The sequence below is a fragment of the Sorex araneus genome, chromosome 3 (genome assembly GCF_027595985.1).
Source record: "Sorex araneus isolate mSorAra2 chromosome 3, mSorAra2.pri, whole genome shotgun sequence".
Lineage (NCBI taxonomy): Eukaryota > Metazoa > Chordata > Mammalia > Eulipotyphla > Soricidae > Sorex > Sorex araneus.
This window is the reverse complement of record NC_073304.1, coordinates 25,779,544-25,798,756: the sequence shown is the minus strand read 5'-3', so window position 1 is coordinate 25,798,756 and position 19,213 is coordinate 25,779,544. Positions and strand designations below refer to the sequence as shown.

The following is a 19,213-nucleotide window of genomic DNA, read 5'->3' as shown; positions in this document are numbered from 1 at the left end:
ATAAAGAGACAGTGTGGGACCCTTCTGGGGCAAGACTCCTTGGCGGTGGGTGGGGGGGGGGGTCACACTCGAATGAATTCCATCTCCTCTGCCTAAGTCTCTTCCTCACAGACACACACACACACACACACACACACACACTCACCTTTAACTTAGATCTGCCTCATCTTGTATTCAGAGTGTCTTGACAAGTAGGCAGCGCAGGCTGTGCGATTTGAGGGGAGGCACCGTGCCAGGCCAGAAATAGCCCCTCTTAAACAGGTGCCTGCGGCTCTTTAAATCCTGCCCCTCCGCTTCCAGCTCTGTCCAGTTCTGCGCGAGTTGTCGGTCCAGCCCTGGCTCTTCCCTGTGTGTGATGGCATCTCAGCCGGTCTTGGGGGCTCAGATGGGGTGACACAGGACCCCATTGCAGGTGTTGGCTCCATGTGGCTCCTCACAGGGGGACATGCTTAGCACCAGGGGTAACTCTGGCGTGGACGATCATGTTTCCTCCAGGACAGGATGGACTGAAGGACAGGAAGAGCACCGGAGTGGGCCGGGGGTCCCGAGGCTATTGATGAAAGAAGGGGTGAGGTTCCTGACCGAACCTGGGGGCTTCAGCCCTTCTTGGACGCTCCTGGCTGACCGCCCTGCTCTCCTCCTGCCCTCTCCAGGCTGGCTGGCCGCGTCTCCTGCTATGATGCCTGGGCAGATCCCGGACCCTTCCGTGACTGCGGGCTCACTGCCGGGGCTCGGCCCCCTCACCGGACTCCCCAGCTCGGCCCTGACTGCAGAGGAGCTGAAATACGCCGACATCCGCAACATTGGGGCCATGATCGCCCCTTTGCACTTCCTGGAGGTGAAGCTGGGCAAGAGACCCCAACCCGTGAAAAGTGAGGTGAGCAGACCTTGGTTCCCCCAGGGCGAGACCTCCGGGTACGCCTGTGACCTGAGCCTGATGCTCAGGACAGTGGCCTCTTGGGACCCAGAGTGTCCTTGAGGCCAGTCGTTTGTAAGACCCGCATGTTGTATTGGGGGGGCCCTGTCTGCATGTTGCAACTCCTGAATCACAATCTGTAGTTTTTACAACTCCTCGGAGAAGGTTTAAGAGGCCCTGGGCTAGCACCAGAGGCCAGGCCTGTGTCTGGTTCTGCCAGGAGCTTGGTGTGAGAGGTTAGGGGTAGCAGTAACGAGTATTAATGCTTTGGCTTTCTCTTGGGGCTCTCGGGAAGCGCTTGGAGCAGCGTGCCGGTGCTCGGGCGTTGAATGTGTATAGTGTTTGAGTCGGGGATGATCTTGGAAGCTTTCTCTCAGGGCCCAGAAGATGACCCAGAGGGTGGGAGCACAAACTTTGCATGAGGCTTCAATCCCCAGCACCCTGTATGGCCCTCAAATACCCAACAAAACCCCCAACTTCTTTTTGGCATCATTGTGATGATGATGATCTCTACCGTCTGGGCTGCCACCGTCACAGCAGAACTGGGGGGTGGGGGTGGCACTTAGAGTCAAGGTGGCGTCACCTTTTCCCCAAGCAGCTGTGCCTGCCCGCCCCCTCTCCCCCCTCCCCCGCCGTATGAGATGGTGTTTGCAGGGGACTCTGCCCTGCACCCCCTCCGCAGGGCCCTTGCAGCTGCAGCGTCCGTGAGTCCTCTGTGCAGGAGTGTAGGGTTTCCCTGGGGACCAGCGAGAAGCGGAAGTCCCCCGCCTGGGTGAGCATCACTGCTGTGCGTGCCTGCATCGTTTTCCCAGGCCTGACGATCTGCCCCAGTGCCAGCGATGGGCACCCGGGAGAAGGCAGACCAGCTGGTGTTGGGAGGGCGGGAAGTCAAGGGAGCAGCTGTGGGTGTCGCACACAAGGCACTCTGTGGTGGTCTGGGGAAAGGACTCCCCCCCCCCACCATTTGGAGAGCAGGGGTTGGACCACTCCAAGTGATGCTCAGGACCTAGTCCAGGAGCTGTGCTCAGGAGTGACCCCTACTGGTGCTCAGGGGCCCTACCACTGTGGCTAGCAGAGATGGACGCAGGCTTGGCCCCGAAGGGACTCTGGAGAGAGAGGAACTGGGCCCCAGCAGCGAGGAAAGTTGCGGGGAGTCTTCAGTTTGTGGCCTCCCTCCCCTCGCAAAGACTGCAGAGGGCTGCCAGGAGCTCGACTGGGGGTTGGCAAAACTGTGAAGTGTTGTGTTTGGCCTGTCCCACGTTTGAGAAGAAACCTGACCCAACAGTTCCCTGGAACTGTTTGGGTTTTCATCTTTGACTGAAACACTGGGCGATCTGACTGCCCGGGCCAGTTCCGGTGTGGCAGCAGCAGCGAAGTGTCATGGAGGGAGCCTCTTACCCCTTCCCTTTCTCCTGCCCCCACCTGCTTATCCTTGATCTCGCGGGCACTGTCGTTTCACTTTTGTCACCGCCTGACACCTTCCTTCCCCCCAAGCGTGTGGCCCCTGCTGGAGCCATCGGTACCCCAGGCAGCTAGATGAGGCGCATTGTTGGGGCCCACCCATCCTAGGTGTCCAGCGAAGGCCAGTGGTGGCCAGCTGAGGGCTGACGTGTTCCTTATACCCACTGGAACCCGTTCAGCGGGTGCCTGTGCTGTGGGTCACCCCCTCCTGGCTGTGCATCGTCCTGCTCTCGCCCTGAGGACCCTGGACGCTTCTCTATTCACCCCACAGGCTCCTGCATCCTGGGTCTCTGCACGGTGGAACAATCAGTTAAAACCATCAGATGGGGCCAGAGCGATAGCACAGCGGGGAGGGCCTTTGCCTTGCATCTGGCTGACCTGGGCTCGATCCCCAACATCCCACATGGTCCCCCGAGCACCGCCAGGAGTAACTCCTGAGTGAAGAGCCAGGAGTCAGCCCTGATCATCACCGGGTTTAATAATAAATAAATAAATAACTCCCCCCCCTCCAGAGATGCGTGGCATGCTGGAGTGCCGGGCCCTGGGTTGTCTGCGGGAGCCCCTGGGTTGGGCCCGGCATTGCACAGCCACCCGAGCACCATTGTTGGGAGCCACAGGCCGGGATTCAGCCCCCTGCAGTAAGCCCCGAGTATACCGCAGCCTGTGACCCAAACCTCACCCTCTCCCTGCAAAAGAAAATTAAAAAGAGGCTGAAGCAATAGCACAGCGGGTAGGGTGTTTGCCTTGCATCTGGCTGACCCGGGTTCGATCCCCAGTATCCCATATGCCCCCCCACCCCGAGCAACGTCACGAGTAATTCCTGAGTGCAGAGCCAGGAGTAATGCCTGTGCATCGCTGGGTATAACCCAAAAAGTAAAAAAAACAAATTAAAAATAGTGGAACAGGATCCTGGGCACTAAGGCCTTGCAAGGCCCTGTGGGGCCTGTGTAAGTGTAGGGGAACTTACCTGGGGGGAGGAAGGCCCTGAGTTACTGCCTCTTCCTCGGCCCCCGCGCCCCCCACCCAGAAGGTAAGAGGCGCTGGCTTTTTCTCGTGGGGGGAGTCGGGAAGGACACTATTTGGGTTGGGTATTTTTATACTTCACAGCCTCCCCCAGAGGGGTGGCATATGCCCTGTACCCAACAGTGACGCGCTGTCCTCACAGGCACCCACGAGCACACTCCATCCTGACTGTGAAAATAACAAGCCGCTTTTAGGGCCCATTTGCATGTGCTCTCCCGCGGCGCTGCTGCGAGGGCGAGCGGGCAGATGGAGCGGCCAGGTCTGTGCAGGCGGAGGGAGAAAGGGCGGCCGGGCCCTGGGGCCTGACGCCCCCCAAACGCTTCCTGGATCACACAGCAAGGAGACTGTATGCGGTGGGAGAGGGGGAAGGGGGCTGGGGGTGGGTAGTGTTGGGGGGATGGAGCCACTGAAAAAGCAAAGGAGGGGCCGGGGAGGGAAGCACAGCAAGAGAACTGGCACGCAGAAGCCTCATTTGCATGGTGCACTCTCTTGGGTACATTCACTTGCTCTTTCCATCCCTGCAAGTTTTGTGAGCCTTGGGCCAGAGCGGGCAGGGGCTTGCTCTGCAGATAGATAACTCAGGCATGGTCCCCAGCACTCAGTATGGTCCCCCGAACCTCACAAAGAGGGCTGGAGTGATAGCACAGCGGGTAGGCGTTTGTCTTGCATGCGGTCATCTAGGTTTGATTCCCAGCATCCTATAGGGTCCCCCCGAGTACCGCCAGGAATAATTTCCGAGTGCATGAGCCAGGAATAATCCCTGTGCATCGTCGGGTGTGACCCCAAAAAAGATAAAAAAAAAAAACACCGGAAATCTCTTAAGGACAGATCTCTGAGCGCAGACGAGGAATAAGCCCTGAGTATCTGGAAGATGCGAACTAAAAGTAGACCGTAGACGGAACATGAAGGCCACTCAATACCTCTATTGCAAACTACAAGACCCCAAAGGAGAGAGAACAAAAGGGAATGCCCTGTTGCAGAGGCAGGGTGGGGCGGTGGGGGATGGGGTGGGGGTGGTGAGAGGGATACTGGGATCTTTGGTGGAGGAGAATGGGCACTGGTGGAGGGATGGGTAAACGATCACTGTATGAGTGAAATGCAAACACAAAAGTTCAGAAGTTTGTAACTGTACACCACAGTGATTCTCTAATAATAAAATTATTTAATAAAAGCCCTGAGTATCACCGACTGTGACCCCCACCCCCACAAAAAAAAAAGTTTCATGGGTACAAATAAGACTGGGAGCAGGTTTATTTTTGCACTTGAACAGGCCCCAGACCCAGGCCTAAGAGCTTGATGGACTCATTGTCCGATCCTGGTGGCCAAGTCCTCCCCCTCAACTTCCCTGTGGGAGGAACTGGAGGCTCAGGGACTGGGAAGGGTCACCTGGCTGACGTGTGGCCGAGGGACTGATGAGCCAGGGGTGAAGCAGCTCTCTGGACACGCACGAGAACCCCTCAAGGCCACGCTCGCGGTCGCTGCTGCCGTGCCTGTACCGTGTTGGAGATCCAACAGGCCTGGCGTGGCCAGCTGGACACCAGCCCCGGCCTCCAACTTTCCAGCCCAGCCTTTACCAGAAGGGGCTGCGGCCTCCCCGGTTCCCTGTGGCCCTTCCAGGCTGAGACCGGGTCAGCTGGCCAGTGCACTCTTCGTTTTAAAAGTGCCTTGGCCTGACGAGCAAGTGCCCTGCAATTCTGCAGTTTTGTCATTTGTCAGGCTCAGCAGAGAGCATGCCAGCCACCGACCAGCACTGTGCGGGCAGCTCTATGCCTTGTGGCCCTCTTGCTGACCGCTGTCTCTTGGGCCATGTCCGTGGGCATGAAGCAGTGGTCAAAAGCAAATGGCAGAATTCAGGTTTTGTTTTGTTTTTTTTGCTTTGCTTTTTTTTGGGGGGGGGAGGGTCACACCCGGCGATGCACAGGGGTTACTCCTGGCTCTGCACTCAGGAATCACTCTTGGTGGTGCTCGGGGGACCATATGGGGTACTGGGAATTGAACCCAGGTTGGCCGCATGCAAGGCAAACGCCCTACCCGCTGTGCTATCGCTCCAGCCCCAGTTCAGGTTCTGTAGATGACAAACTGGCAGGTACGGGCCTTGCTGTCACGAGTTGGCTCTTCGTGATGTGAGACCGCGTGGTGCCAGCTGCTTGTCTGCCCTTGTCTGTCCCACAGCTATTCACAGAGTGCTTACCTGAAGGCCAGGTAGCGATTATCACAGTGGGGCACAAGCATCGGTCAGCACCCCGCCTCCTCTAGACCAAGCTGAAAATTCAGGTGACCAAGAGGAGAGGGGGCACCCAGGTTGTGTGTCCGGAGGGACTGGCCAAGGAAGCTGGGCTTGTTCTGCTCTGGGTGTGGGGTGCTGGGACCAGGGCTTTGTCCTGGTCTCTCCTCTGCCTCTTCCGATCTGGCTTTCCCAGACAGCCCTCCTCTTCACCTGCTGTTCTGCGGCTCCCACGAGAACCCCACAGTTCCCACGGTCTGGCCCTCTCCCACATTCTGAGGGGACCGTTGTGCCTCCCCTCTGGGTTTGGGATACTTCCAGTACACACACGTCTGCACACAGACACACACACACACACACACACATGCACACATGTACTCATACACACGGGTGCATCACACACCTGCAGCAGCACAGAACCTGCTGGGCAGGCCCCCAAGGGCCTCTGGCATCTGGCCAGTGCGCTGAAGGGGGCCTGGGTGTGCAGTGGCGGCAGGGCTGGGGGACGGGGAAGGGCAGAGGTTGCTGGTGGTCATCCCCCGGGCTGGAGCCGCCTACAGATGAGGCTCGTCAGCTCTCAAAGTGTGCTTTGCCTTCTCTTGTTTTTTTTTCTTCTTCTTCTTCCTAAGTGGAATGAGTTACTATATTTAAGAGCCAGGAAATGTGGACATTCTGGCTTCTTTCAGAAAGCCAAAACAGACCAGAGTATGTGACCGCTCTCTCTGGCCCACGCCCACAGGCGGCCAGGGGCAGGGCTGTGCAGAGCTGCTCTCAGAGAGGAAGGCAGACGGGGTCCCCGCGGGCCCCTTCTCTCTGCCTGGGTCATCTGCTGTAGTGTGTGTGTGTGTGTGTGTGTGTGTGTGTGTGTGTGTGTGTGTGTGTGTGTGTGTGTGTGTGTGTGTGTGTGTGTGTGTGTGTGTGTGTGTGCCCACCTTCGAGTCCCGAGGATAGGACAACATCTCTTTTCGTCATCCACCACCTCCGTGCCTGGCCTGGCTGCCAGGTTGAAGGCCTAGCCTCAGGGTTGAGCCGTAGCTGTGTCAACTGGCCGAGTCACATCACCGCCCGGGGTCCCTTTCTTTCCCACTCCGTTCTTCCCTCTAAGCAGGGCCCACCCACTGGCCTTCCGAGGTCCAAACTTCAGGCAGGGGTGGGGGACAAAAAAAGAACAATGAAAGACCAAATCGTCATTCTCCAGCTTGACCGACCACCAAAACCCATGGAAAAACATCTAAATACAGATTTCCAGGGCTGGGTGGCGTGTGTCTGTGTGTCCAGAGTCCTTGGCTGCCTCTGCATGGCGCATACCTCAGGCTCTTCTAATCCTCTGTTGTGCGTGGGGGGGCATGAGGGGGACGTTCGAGGGTTCCACCTTGAGAAATCGGTGTGCGGCTGCCCCCCTGCCAGCTCACCGATGTTCCCACAGGGCCCCCTCTGCATGGCAGGAGAGGAGACCTTTTGTCTGCACGGGTCACCTCAGTCCTCTCCCAGCCTCTCCCGGGGTGGGGCGGATGCGGCTGACGTGGCCAGGTCTTCCCTTTGCACGAGGTGGCGTGCATTGCTGAGCCCGGCGGGCTCTCGGGGATATGCCCTTTCTCAGCACCGACCAAGAGGCTCGTCGTGTGTAGCCTGAGCCCACAACATTGCTGCAGAGCAGCCTGCACGGTGGGTAAACGTTGGCACGTGCGTGCTGTGTTTTTAGTGATTTAGAACATAAAGGCAGCCCACTGGGCTTTTTTTTTAGCAAGGCTTGCATAATTTTTTTTTTTTTTTAATTTGTGGCTCTCTAGCATAGCGTTGGCCTCCCTCCACTCCCCCACCCCACCCGACTGAGATGCTTTTTCTGTCTCATACTTACTTGGCAGAGAGGTCCGGTCTGATCCATGACGGCTTGGAACAGAATCTCCCGACTCATCTTTCAAAATCCCCGATTTCCACTTTTGTCCTGGCACTTGGTTAGCACATTTTAAAAAGCTGTTAGCTCCCCTCAACCCCCACTTTAATAGTTTAATTTGTGGGAGGCTGAGTGATTGCGGCTGTGGAACGTGGCCCTGTGATACTGCGTCTTGCTCCAGCCCACACCCCGAGCACCCAGGGACCTTCTGAAATTCCTAGTTAGCATGACAGGTTGGTCACACAGGCTGTCCTAGCCCTGGGTCACTTGGGCAGGGGGCTTGGGGCGTGGCTGGTCTCAATGTCCTTTGTGGAAACCAGACAGTTCTGAAAAATGTCGGGGGCTGGCACGATAGCTCAGTGGGTAGGGTGTTTGCCTTGCACACGGCCTACCCGGGTTCGATTCCCAGGACCCCCATGTGATCCCCCCAAGCACTGCCAGGAGTAAACCCCTGTGCATTGCCGAGCATGACCCAAAAACAAAAACAAAATAATAAAAAAAAAGAGAGAAGGGGCTGGAGTGATAGCACAGCAGGTAGGGCATTTGCCTTGCACACAGCTGCCCCGGGTTTAATTCCCAGCATCCCATATGGTCCCCCAGCACCTCCAGGAGTAATTCCTGAGTCAGAGCCAGGAGTAACCCCTGTGCATCGTCGGGTGTGACCCAAAAAGCAAAAAAGTGAGAGAGAGAGAGAGAGAGAGAGAAATGTAGGGTTGCCTGCTAACAGTTCCCATTTTTCTGTTTAATTTTGTTTTCATTTGTGGGGGGCAGGTGGGGTCTCCCAAGCAGTGATCAGGAGGCCCGGGGGGGGGGGGCGGGGGCCCTGTGCAGGGAACCTGCCCACAGTCCTATGTAAGGGCCTGAGGATGTGGTGCTGTACCAGCCCTGTGGGGCTGTGGTACTCGGTGATACTGGGCGCAGCAGTGCTAGGAATAGGACCAGCTGCAGGCCACACCAGCACTGCAAGCCTACACTATCTGTCCGGCCCCTCAGTCTACCTAACACCCACCTCCTAGCATGGCTAGGCTGAGTGAGCTACTGCAGGTCAAGGGGTTCCTGTGAGGCCCGGGTCCTGCTGTGATTCCAGTGTGACAGCGGTGCAACTCCCTTTTCATAAGGGACCACCTCGTCTCCTGGACTTTCATTTTCTTGAGGGTGTTTTGTCCTCGAGGTGCTGGGTGGCTTCCAGCTTAAGGAGCTGACTCTGGGGCCTGGAAGAGCTCCGGGCTCTGGGGGCCAAGCTGCTGGGTTTGAAATGACTGTGTTGCTGGCTTCCTGCAACACCTTGGACAAGTCAACTGGGTTTTAGGTTTTTTTTTTTGTTTTTTGTTTTTTGCTTTTTGGGTCACAGCTGACGATGCACAGGGGTTACTCCTGGCTCTGCACTCAGCAATTACTCCTGGCGGTGCTCAGGGGACCATATGGGATGCTGGGAATCGAACCCAGGTCGGCCGCGTGCAAGGCAAACGCCCTACCCGCTGTGCTATTGCTCCAGCCCCTGGGTCTTAGTTTTTGGTTTTGTTTGGGGGCCACATCAGGCTTACTTGTGGCTCTGTGCCCAGGGATTACACCTGGCAGGGCTTAAAGGACCTTTTTGTGCCAGGGATTGAACCTGGGATCGCCACAGGCAAGACCAGCATCTTAACCCTGTGGTCTCTCTTTCAAGCCCTCAACTGATCTTTTTCTTCTCTGATGAAGTTTCTGTTCATCTCTTCTGCACCTTTTGTGATGGCGTTGGGTGGGTTTTTTTTTTCCCTGTCAAGTTCTACCAGTGCCTTACATATCTTTGATATTAGTCCCTTATCAAATCGGTATTGAGTAAATAATTTTTTTTTCATTCCATGGGCTATTTTTGCATCCTGGTCATCATTTCCTTTGAGGTGCAGAAGCTTCTTAGTTTAATGTAGCCCCATTTGTTTGTGCTTGCTTAGTCAGTAGTGTTTCGTTCTTGAAGATGCCTTTAGCTTCAATGTCATGGAGAGTTCTGCCTATGTTTTTCTCTAGGTACCTTATGCACTCGGGTTTGATTGTGAGTCCTTAATCCATTTGGATTTGACTTTTGTGCCTGATGTTAGAAAGAGGCCTGAGTTAATTTTTATGCATGTAGCTGACCAGTTTTTCCAGCACCACTTGTTGAAGGGGTTTTCCTTGCTTCACTTCATATCTTTTACTCCTTCATCAAAGATGAATTGATCATATAGCCGAGGGCCTGTCTCAGGATATTCATTGATCTGAGGACTCCGTCTTTATCCCAATACCGTGCTGTTTTCATTGTGGCCGTTTGAAGTGATGCCTCTCATCTTCTTTTGCCCGAGCACTGCTTCCGCTGGCCTTTTTGAGCTTGTTTCCTCACCAGTGAAAGGGGGAATGAGAGCACCTTGGCTGCGTGGGGGTGGGGAGGGTGTGTGTGTGTGTGTGTGTGTGTGTGTGTGTGTTGCGGGGTGGGGAGGAGGGGGGTTGTCTCCAGCCACTCTGCTGTGGGGACTGTGAGTCATTCCACGTTCCCACCACACTGGCCTCTCCTCTGGATGCCGCCAGCCCCACAGGCTGGCTTTCAGGGACGCCCAGAGACCTGCCCGTGTTGGGGTATTTCTGCAGTGTGGAGGAAAGCAGACTTTTAATTCCCGTCACACATTGTCCAGGAGAAGGTCTTTCAACACTGTGTGACCCCGTGTGTGTCTCCCAGGTGTGATGGTCACTGCGGGATTCCTACAGCTCGCCCTTAGTTGCTCCCCCATAAAGTGGCCATGGTTGGGGCTGGAGCAATAGCACAGTGGGTAGGGAGTTTGCTTTGCATACAGCCGACCCAGGTTTGATTCCCAGCATCCCATATGGTCCCCTGAGCACCGCCAGGGGTGATTCCTGAGTGCAGAGCCAGGAGTAACCCCAGAGCATGGCTAGGTGTGACCCAAAAAGCAAAAAAAAAAAAAAAAAAAGTGGCCATGGTTGTCCGTGCCAGCCAGCTGACTCTGAGGGCATGCACAGGGAACAGGAGACTGATTCCTCCCGGAGAGAAGCTTCTCTCACAGATCTCTTGCCCCTCAACTGAGCCCCCAACCCAAGGCAGCCCGACCTGAGGGTTGGAGCCGGGAGATCAGAAGGGCAGATGGGCAGCCTTGACATTCGCTGGGCGTGAGTGAGGTCAAGTGTATCCTCCGTGTCTCGCAGGACCTTTGCACGGACAGGGCATGGCATACTCCAGTGACGCTTCTCCAGGGCTTGCTTCTATAATCTGTCTCCCCGGCCCTCTCAGAACCACCAGGCACGCGCCCGCACACTCTGGAAGCATAGGGGGATAGCTGCCTTCTGGGAACCATCCAGTTCTGGAAGGTTCCTAGATGTTCAAGCTTTTGTTTCCTCCCTTGTAAAACTGGAGGTGGCTCCCCCCAGCCTCGCACCGTGTCCCAGAGTTCACGCCAGATGCGTCAAGGGCTTTATGGCATCACTGAAAATACAGAGCTGATAGGGAAAATAGTCGGGGGGCTGCAGAGATAGAACTGTGGGGGGTGCTTGCCTTTGCACGTGTCTGGCCCAGGTTTAAGCCCCAGCACCGCATATGGTCCTCTGGGCCCCACCAGGAGTGATCCCTGAGCACAGAGCCAGGAGTAAGCCCCGAGCACCACTGGGTGTGGTCCCCAAATAAACAAAATCAGTCCAAAAGCTTGTTCCCTTGGATCAGGCGATGGTGGTTTCATTAGATATGACACCTGAAACAAACAGCAAAATGAAAAATATCTAAACTGGGGGACACCCTTGCAATCAGCCAGGGTGCTTTCAAGGACAGGAAATAAGAAGGCGCAGCAGAATAAGAGGAAAGTGTTGCTAATTTTAAGTCCGAAATACATAAATAAGTTACCTAAAATATATAAATCACTGCAACTCTATTTAAAAAGACAAATAGCCCAATTTAAGAATGGCCAAAGTGTGTGTGTCTCAATACATGTTTTACCAAAGACGACATAAACAGCTTAGAGACACACAAAGAATGCTTAACTTTGGGACTGGGGATGAGACTCAGCGTCAGAACATCTGCCTGACATGTGTGAGGGCCTGGGTTCCATTCTCAGGAAACTTGCCACACCCCTAGCACTGTACCACTGTAATCCCGTTGTTCACTGATTTGCTCGAGCGGGCACCAGTAACATCTCCATTGTGAGACTTGTTGTTACTGTTTTTGGCATATTGAATACACCACAGGGAGCTTGCCAGGCTCTGCCGTGTGGGCGGGATACTCTCGGTAGCTTGCCAGGCTCTCCGAGAGGGAAAAAGGAATCGAACCCAGGTCGGCCGCATGCAAGGCAAATGCCCTACCCACTGTGCTATCGCTCCACCCCCTAAAGAAAATAAAATTGAAAACTCACGATCATTAGCTATCAAGAAAGAGCAAATCAGACCCACAGTGAGATACTATTTCACACCCACTAGAGTAGTGAAATAAAAAAGACAAGTATTCATAAAGATGCAGAGGACTTGTAATCCTTTTTGGGGAGGGGGTGGAGCCATACTGGCGTTGCTCAGGGGCTACTCCTGGCCCTTTGCTTGGTGGCCACTTCCGGCCATGCTACAGGGACCGTCTGCAGTCGACAAGTTCCCCAAAAGACACTGCGTCGAGTTGCCCTCTGATTCAGGCCTTCTTCACCCAGCGTTTGACTCCTAGGTATATGCCCAGTGGAAAGGAAAACTCGTCACACGCCAGTGCAGGCACATGCTTCCCCAGTGGTCTGACTCACCCTTCGCCAGGTGGAAACAACGCAGGGTCCACCCATGGCTGAAGGGAGAAGTCAGATGTGATCTCTCCACACAATGGGTCATTATTTAGCCACAAAAGGGAATAAAGTACCACAGCTGGCTCCGGCAGGGTTGGCCCTTGGGAGCCCGTCCATGAAAGAGGCCAGTCACTGAGGATCACGTGCTGCAGAGTCCTCTGAGAATGAGTGTCGGAACAGTCAGGTTCACGGAGACAGGAAGTGGGGTCCGGGAGAGACGAGAAGGGAGGGGTGATAACTCGGGAGTATGGGACTTCTCTTGGTGGTAGTAATGGGTAGCAGTGTAGCACCATCATCCCCTTGTTCATTTATTTGCTCGAGTGGGCACCAGTAACATCTCCATTGTGAGACTTATCGTTACTGTTTTTGGCATATCGAATACACCATGGGTAGCTTGCCAGGCTCTGCCGTGCGGGCAGGATACTCTTGTAGCTTTCCGGGCTCTCAGGAGGGACAGAGAAATCAAAGCCGGGTTGGCCACATGCAAGGCAACCGTCCTCCCCGCTGTGCTATCGCTCCAGTCCAGGTGGTAGTAATAAGACTCTAAAACTGGCTGGGGTAATACAAACACAGTCCCAAACTGTAAAAGACAGTAGCATTGTACACAAAGTGGGCAAATTATGTAGCCTGTGTGACTTGTCTCATTCAAGCTCTTTATTTTCAATTAAAAAAAAATTGGGGGGCGGGGGGCACACTGCTGGTGCTCAGGGCTTCCTCCTGGCTCTGTGCTCAGGGATAACTTTTAGCGGGGCTTGGAAGACCTTGTAAGATGCCAAGGATCAAATCCTCTGTACTCTCTCTCTTGCTCCTCAAGCTCTTTTTACTTATTTTTATTGATTTTTTTTTTTTTTTAGATTCTGGGTCACACCCAGTGATGCTCAGGGGTTATTCCTGGCTCTGCACTCAGGGATCACTCCTGGCAGTGCTTGGAGGACCATATGGGATGCCGGGGACTGAGCCTGAGTCCCGCCACGCCACGTGTGTGGCAAAAGCCCTACCTGCTGTGCTCTCTCGGGCCCCACCTCAAGCTCTTTTTAAAAAGCAGAGAGCTCTGTCCACCCCCTGGGAGGTGTGGGAGGATTAAGATGATAATACAGTGCATAGCTGCCCCCCTCACCCCAATGCTTGTGTGAGCGAGGATGGTTTTTACAATCGCCTCTCAATCCAGACGCCAGGAGGCGGCCAGCACCTGGTTCCCGTGCCTTGTCTTTCCTTGCTAGCAGTCAACCCAGAAGCAAGAAGAGCAGTCAGGCAGGATTTCGTATGGCACTGGGAGGAAAAGTGGAATATGAGGGACTGTGCATTGCAGAGGCTCCCTGGCTGCTCGTTTGGGTCCCCTGGAGACTTTTTTATTTTTTGCTTTTGGGTCACACCCGGTGATGCACAGGGGTTACTCCTGGCTCTGCACTCAGGAATTACCCCTGGTGGTGCTCAGGGGACCATATGGGATGCTGGGAATCGAACCCGGGGTTGGCTGCGTGCAAGGCAAACGCCCTACCTACTGTGCTATTGCTCCAGCCCCTGGAGACATTTTTTGCAAAGGATTCATCTGGGGCCCAGAGAAGCTGATTCAGTCCATCTGGGTGGGGCCAGCAGGTGGTTCTAGCCTTCAGCCGTTTTCTAACCCCCCCCCTCCTCTTGCTACACTATAAACCAGCCCAGGTCTTTGAAGTAGTGAGGACATCTGGGTTCGAGACAGAAGGCTCCCTCGAGCAGCAAGCAGCGTGCTTTATGGTTTGCAAACAGCCTTTTGTAGACGTGCTCTCCTTTGATCCTCTCCACAGCCCCGAGAGGTGGGTGTTATTGGTACCATTAGTGGTTAGGGAGCCCAGGCAGAGAGGTTAAGTGACTTGCCAACCTAATTGTGTCTATTCTACTAAAAAAAAAAAATCCATATTCACATATGTGCTCAGACCTCTTAGTTATCAGATGTAACACCACGCAGAGCACGGCTGAGGTAAAGTCTGGGGCCAGGCTCATCTATTCTGTACGCACTTCAGAACAGAGACGCCTGCCTCGGGGCATTTGCGAGTGCAAGGAGAGCTGGCAAAGCATTACTTGCGTGTGCATGTGCGTGCGTGCGTGTGTATGTGTGTGTTGGGGAGATAGTACAGGGCTTAAGGTGCTTGCCTTACATATAGTGGACCCCAGTTCAGTCCCTGGCACTGCATGGTCCCCTGAGCATAGCCAGAAGTAACCCATAGCACAGAGCTAGGAGCAACCTCTGAGCACCACCAGGTATGGCCCAATCACCCCAATCACCACCACCCCCAATAAATTTTTGTGAATACTTGTAAATGGATGCCTATGTACCTGTGTGATCTGTAGATGCAAGAAACACCTAAGAGAGGAATAATTTAGATTTCGAGGCATTCAGAGACCTGCAGCTGTTGCCCATAGCCACTGATCCAAAGGTTTGGCATCAACCACGAGACATTTTCTTATTCTCACTGAAGGGCTGTAGTATACCGTTAGTGTAGTCTAGTGTCCTTTGGGTAAGACTTGTTCTGCTGACACTGATACATCCACTGGATTGCATAGGCCCTACTCCAAGTAGGATCTGCAGACAGTGGCGCCAGCCTCTGGGAGCATTAGGAAGGGACTGGGAGATGGAGCATCTGCGCATGCTCGGGGCCCATGCCCAGCCTCCTGAAGGAGACTGCCGGAGGCTGGTGCCTGGGAGCCGGTGATGGCTGACCCTTCGGGAGCCCAGGATGCTCTCCCGGGAGGGGAGTGCCAGCTCTGACCGGGCTCTGCTTCTCTCTGAGAATGGCTAAAACCAGTTTCCTCCAAATCTATCAAAGTTTCCTGGAGGGACCTTGTCGCCGTCAAGTGCTCCTTGCCCCCAGTCTGCCAGGCCAACGCAAGGCAGTTCCTTCCCTGTCCGGATGGAGTCCCCGCTGCCAGCGTTCACACCCCCCAGGCCTCGAATTTAGATACCCCACCCCACCCCCCATCAATAGGCAGACTTCTGGGCTGGGATTTGAAGGGAGAGTGAGATGAATGGTTCTGAACCCCCCAGAGCCATCTCTGGCTGTTTCTGGCCCTGAGTTGTCAGCAGGCTCTGATCTAAGGACTCTGGGATCGTGGTAGGAGGGACACTCCGACCCCCACCCCATCGCCCGCACTCCCTCCCCTCGCATCCTCGCATCTCTTCCTTTCTCCCTCACCGAGCTGCCACTTGCCCGTCTTTCATGCCATCCCTCCCTCGCAGTAGAGATTACCCTCGGTCCTCCGGTTCCACAGCCCTGGCTGTGAATTTCGACCGTGTCCCCTGATTTTTATTAGCTGGCGTTCATCGAGGTCTCCGTTCTGCTCGGAGATTTGTCTGCTGGCTGTGCCCTCGGCTGAAAGCTGGGTTTTAGCTGCACATCCTGCATACAGATTAAACGGAACTGCGTTGGTGGAGAATAATTAAGCCAAGGACCTTGTTTTTCACCTTCATGATGAAAGACAAATGACTTCCAGGGTTTTAATAGGAGGATGGTGCTTGAAACGTTCCACTTTGGCCAACTCGGGACTTTCAATGCAGCCCCGCTCATGAATATTCCTTGCCACCACTGCATCTTCTTTCATTGTACATAGCCATTTTGCAGGAACGCTCATTTCTGTGGGGTTTGGGGGTTTGGTTTTATTTTCCCCCTCCAGTGAATTCAAGGCATAGTAACTGTTAACAGATAGGTTTCAAGTGTAACTCTTTTTCTAGGGGAAAAAAATAAAAGCCTAATTTTTCCTCCCTGCAAGTATATTTTGAATATATAAATGTTTATATTTTCCCACAAGCGTTTTGGGGGGGAGGTGGGGAGTCTCTTGCGGGAAGGAGGCACTTTCTTTTTTCTACATCGTGGAAACGGTTGTCAATTAGGCAAGAAAATTGATCGATTGCTTGGTGGGAAACCAAACCTCACTAAACCAGAAAGATGAAACAGGTCTAAAATAGACACATTTCAACAGAAGCCACCCCCTCCCGCAGAGGGATTCCCAGGAAAGCAGTTCCCCACCCCTTTTCTCTTCCATGTCAGGGTTTCTGCCCATTCGGGGTCATCTGTCCTGCGTCTCCCAGCCCCTCTCAGTCACTTTGGGAGAAACAGCATTTGCTCCATTTGCTCCTTCCTCAGCGGGGCAGTCCACAGCTGGGAGCCGCCCAGCCCCAGCCGGCTTGTTCAGGCTTTGTTCCAACACAATAACGCTCTGTGGAAGCCGCTCTCTTCCCTTGGCTGAGAGAAGGGTCCTTACCTGCTCTGTTCACACAAAGCAGCCCCAGAGTCCAGTGGCTTGTCTGAGGACAAGAAGGGCTGGGGGATGAGAGGGAAGCCCAAGGTCTGGGAAACGCTCAGCGGTAAGGGGACAGAGCAGGACTGGTTTGCAAGAACGTCCACTGCGGGCTCTGATGCCCAGGAGGAGAGTGGAGCCGAACGGCCAGTCCAAGATATTTGCTGCTTCTTCCTTCCCAGGAGGGAGTGGGGTCCTGGTGGGCCCTGCCACTGTTCGATCCAGGGCACACCTGCTTCCCTGTCTTCGATCTGGACCCCCAGCCTGCAGTGCTAGGGGATGGACGTGATCCTGGGCGTCCCAGCTCCGGAAGTGCACACCTGCACACCGGACCTTGGTTTCCAGGGCTCAGCCACCTGCAGTCCCAGCCAGGCGAGTAGTGACTCGCCCTGGCCACTGCCAGCTTCACCTGGTGGCCAGGGGGCCACTTCGGGGCCGTGAGTGAGCCTGACACACACGCAGTGTGTGGTCTTGTTCCCGGGTGAATGTGTGTGTGGCTGCCAGGCTCCAGGGTGAAGGGGGCGGTGGCGGACACGCAGGTTCCTGCTGGGCCGTCCGCTCAGATCTCCCTTTCACAGACATTGGCGGAGCTCTCCTGGTGGCCAGTAAGGTGCCCAGCCCACAAAAGGCCAGCAAGAAGCGCACTTTGCTGTGGAGTTCACGCCCGATTCAACCAGCTTAATCAATGGCTGAGTAAATAGCAGGACTCCTGCATGTATAAAAGCAGCAGCAGCAGCAGCGGCACGCTTTGCCCTCCCGTCCTCACCCCGGGTATGGAGGAGACAGACTGAGAGAATGCAGTGCCAGTGAGGGCCAGGGTGAGCTCAGAGCAGAGACACGCCTTCCCCAGCCCGGAGCGGGTAACACGCAGTGAGGCCTCTCAGGAGGAGACGCTCAGCTCTGGCCCCTGTACGGGCTGAGAGTGAGAACCAGAGACCAGAGAAGGGCAAAGGTGGGTGGAGAATGTCCAGTGTTGCGGGAAAGTGGGCCCCGCAGCTGGGTGCGGGAAACCCTACCTGACATAGGTGGAGCTTGCACTCCATCGGAGGGGACCATGATGCCCCCTGCAGGCCAGTGACGACCCAGCTGGAGTTTTCCAAAGAGCCCCCGAGTAGCGCAGCGGAGGGTGGGCTTCCTGGGCCTGAAGGGTCGTCTTGGAGGTGTTTCCAGGAGGAAGTGCTCCTGGGAGGAGGTGGAGGTGACGGAACAAACACGGGGAGCCAGTCAGAGGGAGATGTAGGGTGTAGAGTCCGCTCTCTCAGCTGGCCTGAGACAGACGGAGAGGCCCAGGGGAGGGGTGCTCTGTCTGCCCCAGAGACTCAGACAGGGTGGGGGCCGACAGCTGAGTCTGCAGTTGGTGGTCGGGTGTCTAGACCAGTGTTCACACCACTGAGGTGGGAGTGTGCCCCCTCGAGGGTGCCCCTGGGTAGTGCCCAGAGCGAAAGGTCAGCAGCCGCCCCACGACGGGCTCCCGGGAGACAGCGGCATGGTGGGTGGAGGGCCAGGGGGTGGGGGGAAAGGAAAGCAGGGCTCAGAGGAGGAGGACAGATGGCCAGGGCTGCAGCCAGACTGGAGCAAGAGGGACACCAGGAGGTCTGAGTGGTGGCCTTGGTGTTGGTGGTAAGAAGCGGGCTCCTGTTGTGAGCATCCACTCCCTGGGCCTCAGTTTCCCCATGTGTAAGATCTGGGGACGGGACTCAGTGCCTGCTAAGAGCCCCTTCCTGACTCTAAGCGCCTGTGAAATGACTGGTTGTTTTTGGTTTGTTTTGTTTTTTCTTTTTGGGTCTCACCTGGCAATGCTCAGGGGTTACTCCTGGCTCTGAACTCAGGAATTACCTCTGGCGGTGCTCAGGGGACCATATGGGATATCGGAGATACAACCCAGGTCAACCGCATGCCAGGCAAACGCCCTACCCGCTGTACTATCGCTCCAGCCCTGAAGTGACTATTTTTAATGCTTCTTTTAAAGGGGAGAGATGTCCTTCCCACACCCCCCTCCCAGTCCCCTCCATCAAGCCACTGCTGGCCCTGGAGTCTGGATGAGTAAAAGCCTAGGGGGAAACAGAAATAAGGTGTTTGCATCGCAAGCGGCAGGGCTTACTCCTGAGACAGAGCCCGGACAGCCCCCGAGCACTGCTGGGTGTGAGCCCAAACCCCTATCTCCAGCTAGCCCCCCATATCCCCTCTACACACCCAACAGGAAGGGGCCAGGGGTATTTGATGCCTTGCACCTGCATGACCCTGGGGTTTGGTTTGTTTTTTTTTTTTTGCTGAGTCACACTCCTGGCTCTGCACTCAGGAATTACTCCTGTCGGTGCTCAGGGCACCATAGGGGTTACTGGGGAATTGAACCTGGGTTGGCCACGTGCAAGGCAAATAAATACCCTCCCCGCTGGACTAGCACTCCGGTCCAGGGCCCTGGGTTTGATCCTGCGTCATCCTCCCAGCACTGAAGACTCCACAAACAAGCAGGACTCCAGGGACGTCAGGAGAAGGGACTCTGGGGACATCACAGGCCCACCCAGGCTGTCCAAGGCAGCGATGCCCAAGTCAGCGGACACCACCCCACTGTGCCTCAGTTTCCTGCCTGTAAGATGAAGCCCCCAGTGACCCGGCGGGATACAGGAGGCTGGTGTGCAGAGTGGGGGGGTTGTGTT

General features: G+C 55.2%; 1 protein-coding gene across 4 annotated transcripts in view; it reads left to right on the top strand.

The window, feature by feature from the left end:
* JDP2 (Jun dimerization protein 2) overlaps positions 1 to 19,213 on the top strand; it is a 45,778-nt gene that overhangs the window by 9,771 nt on the left and 16,794 nt on the right. For all 4 annotated transcript variants that reach the window (XM_055132106.1, XM_055132104.1, XM_055132107.1 and 1 more), the window contains exon 2: positions 654 to 877. In XM_055132106.1, the coding sequence (XP_054988081.1) occupies positions 677 to 877 (201 nt within the window). In that variant the 5' untranslated portion in view covers positions 654 to 676. The remainder of the gene's footprint in view (positions 1 to 653; positions 878 to 19,213) is intronic.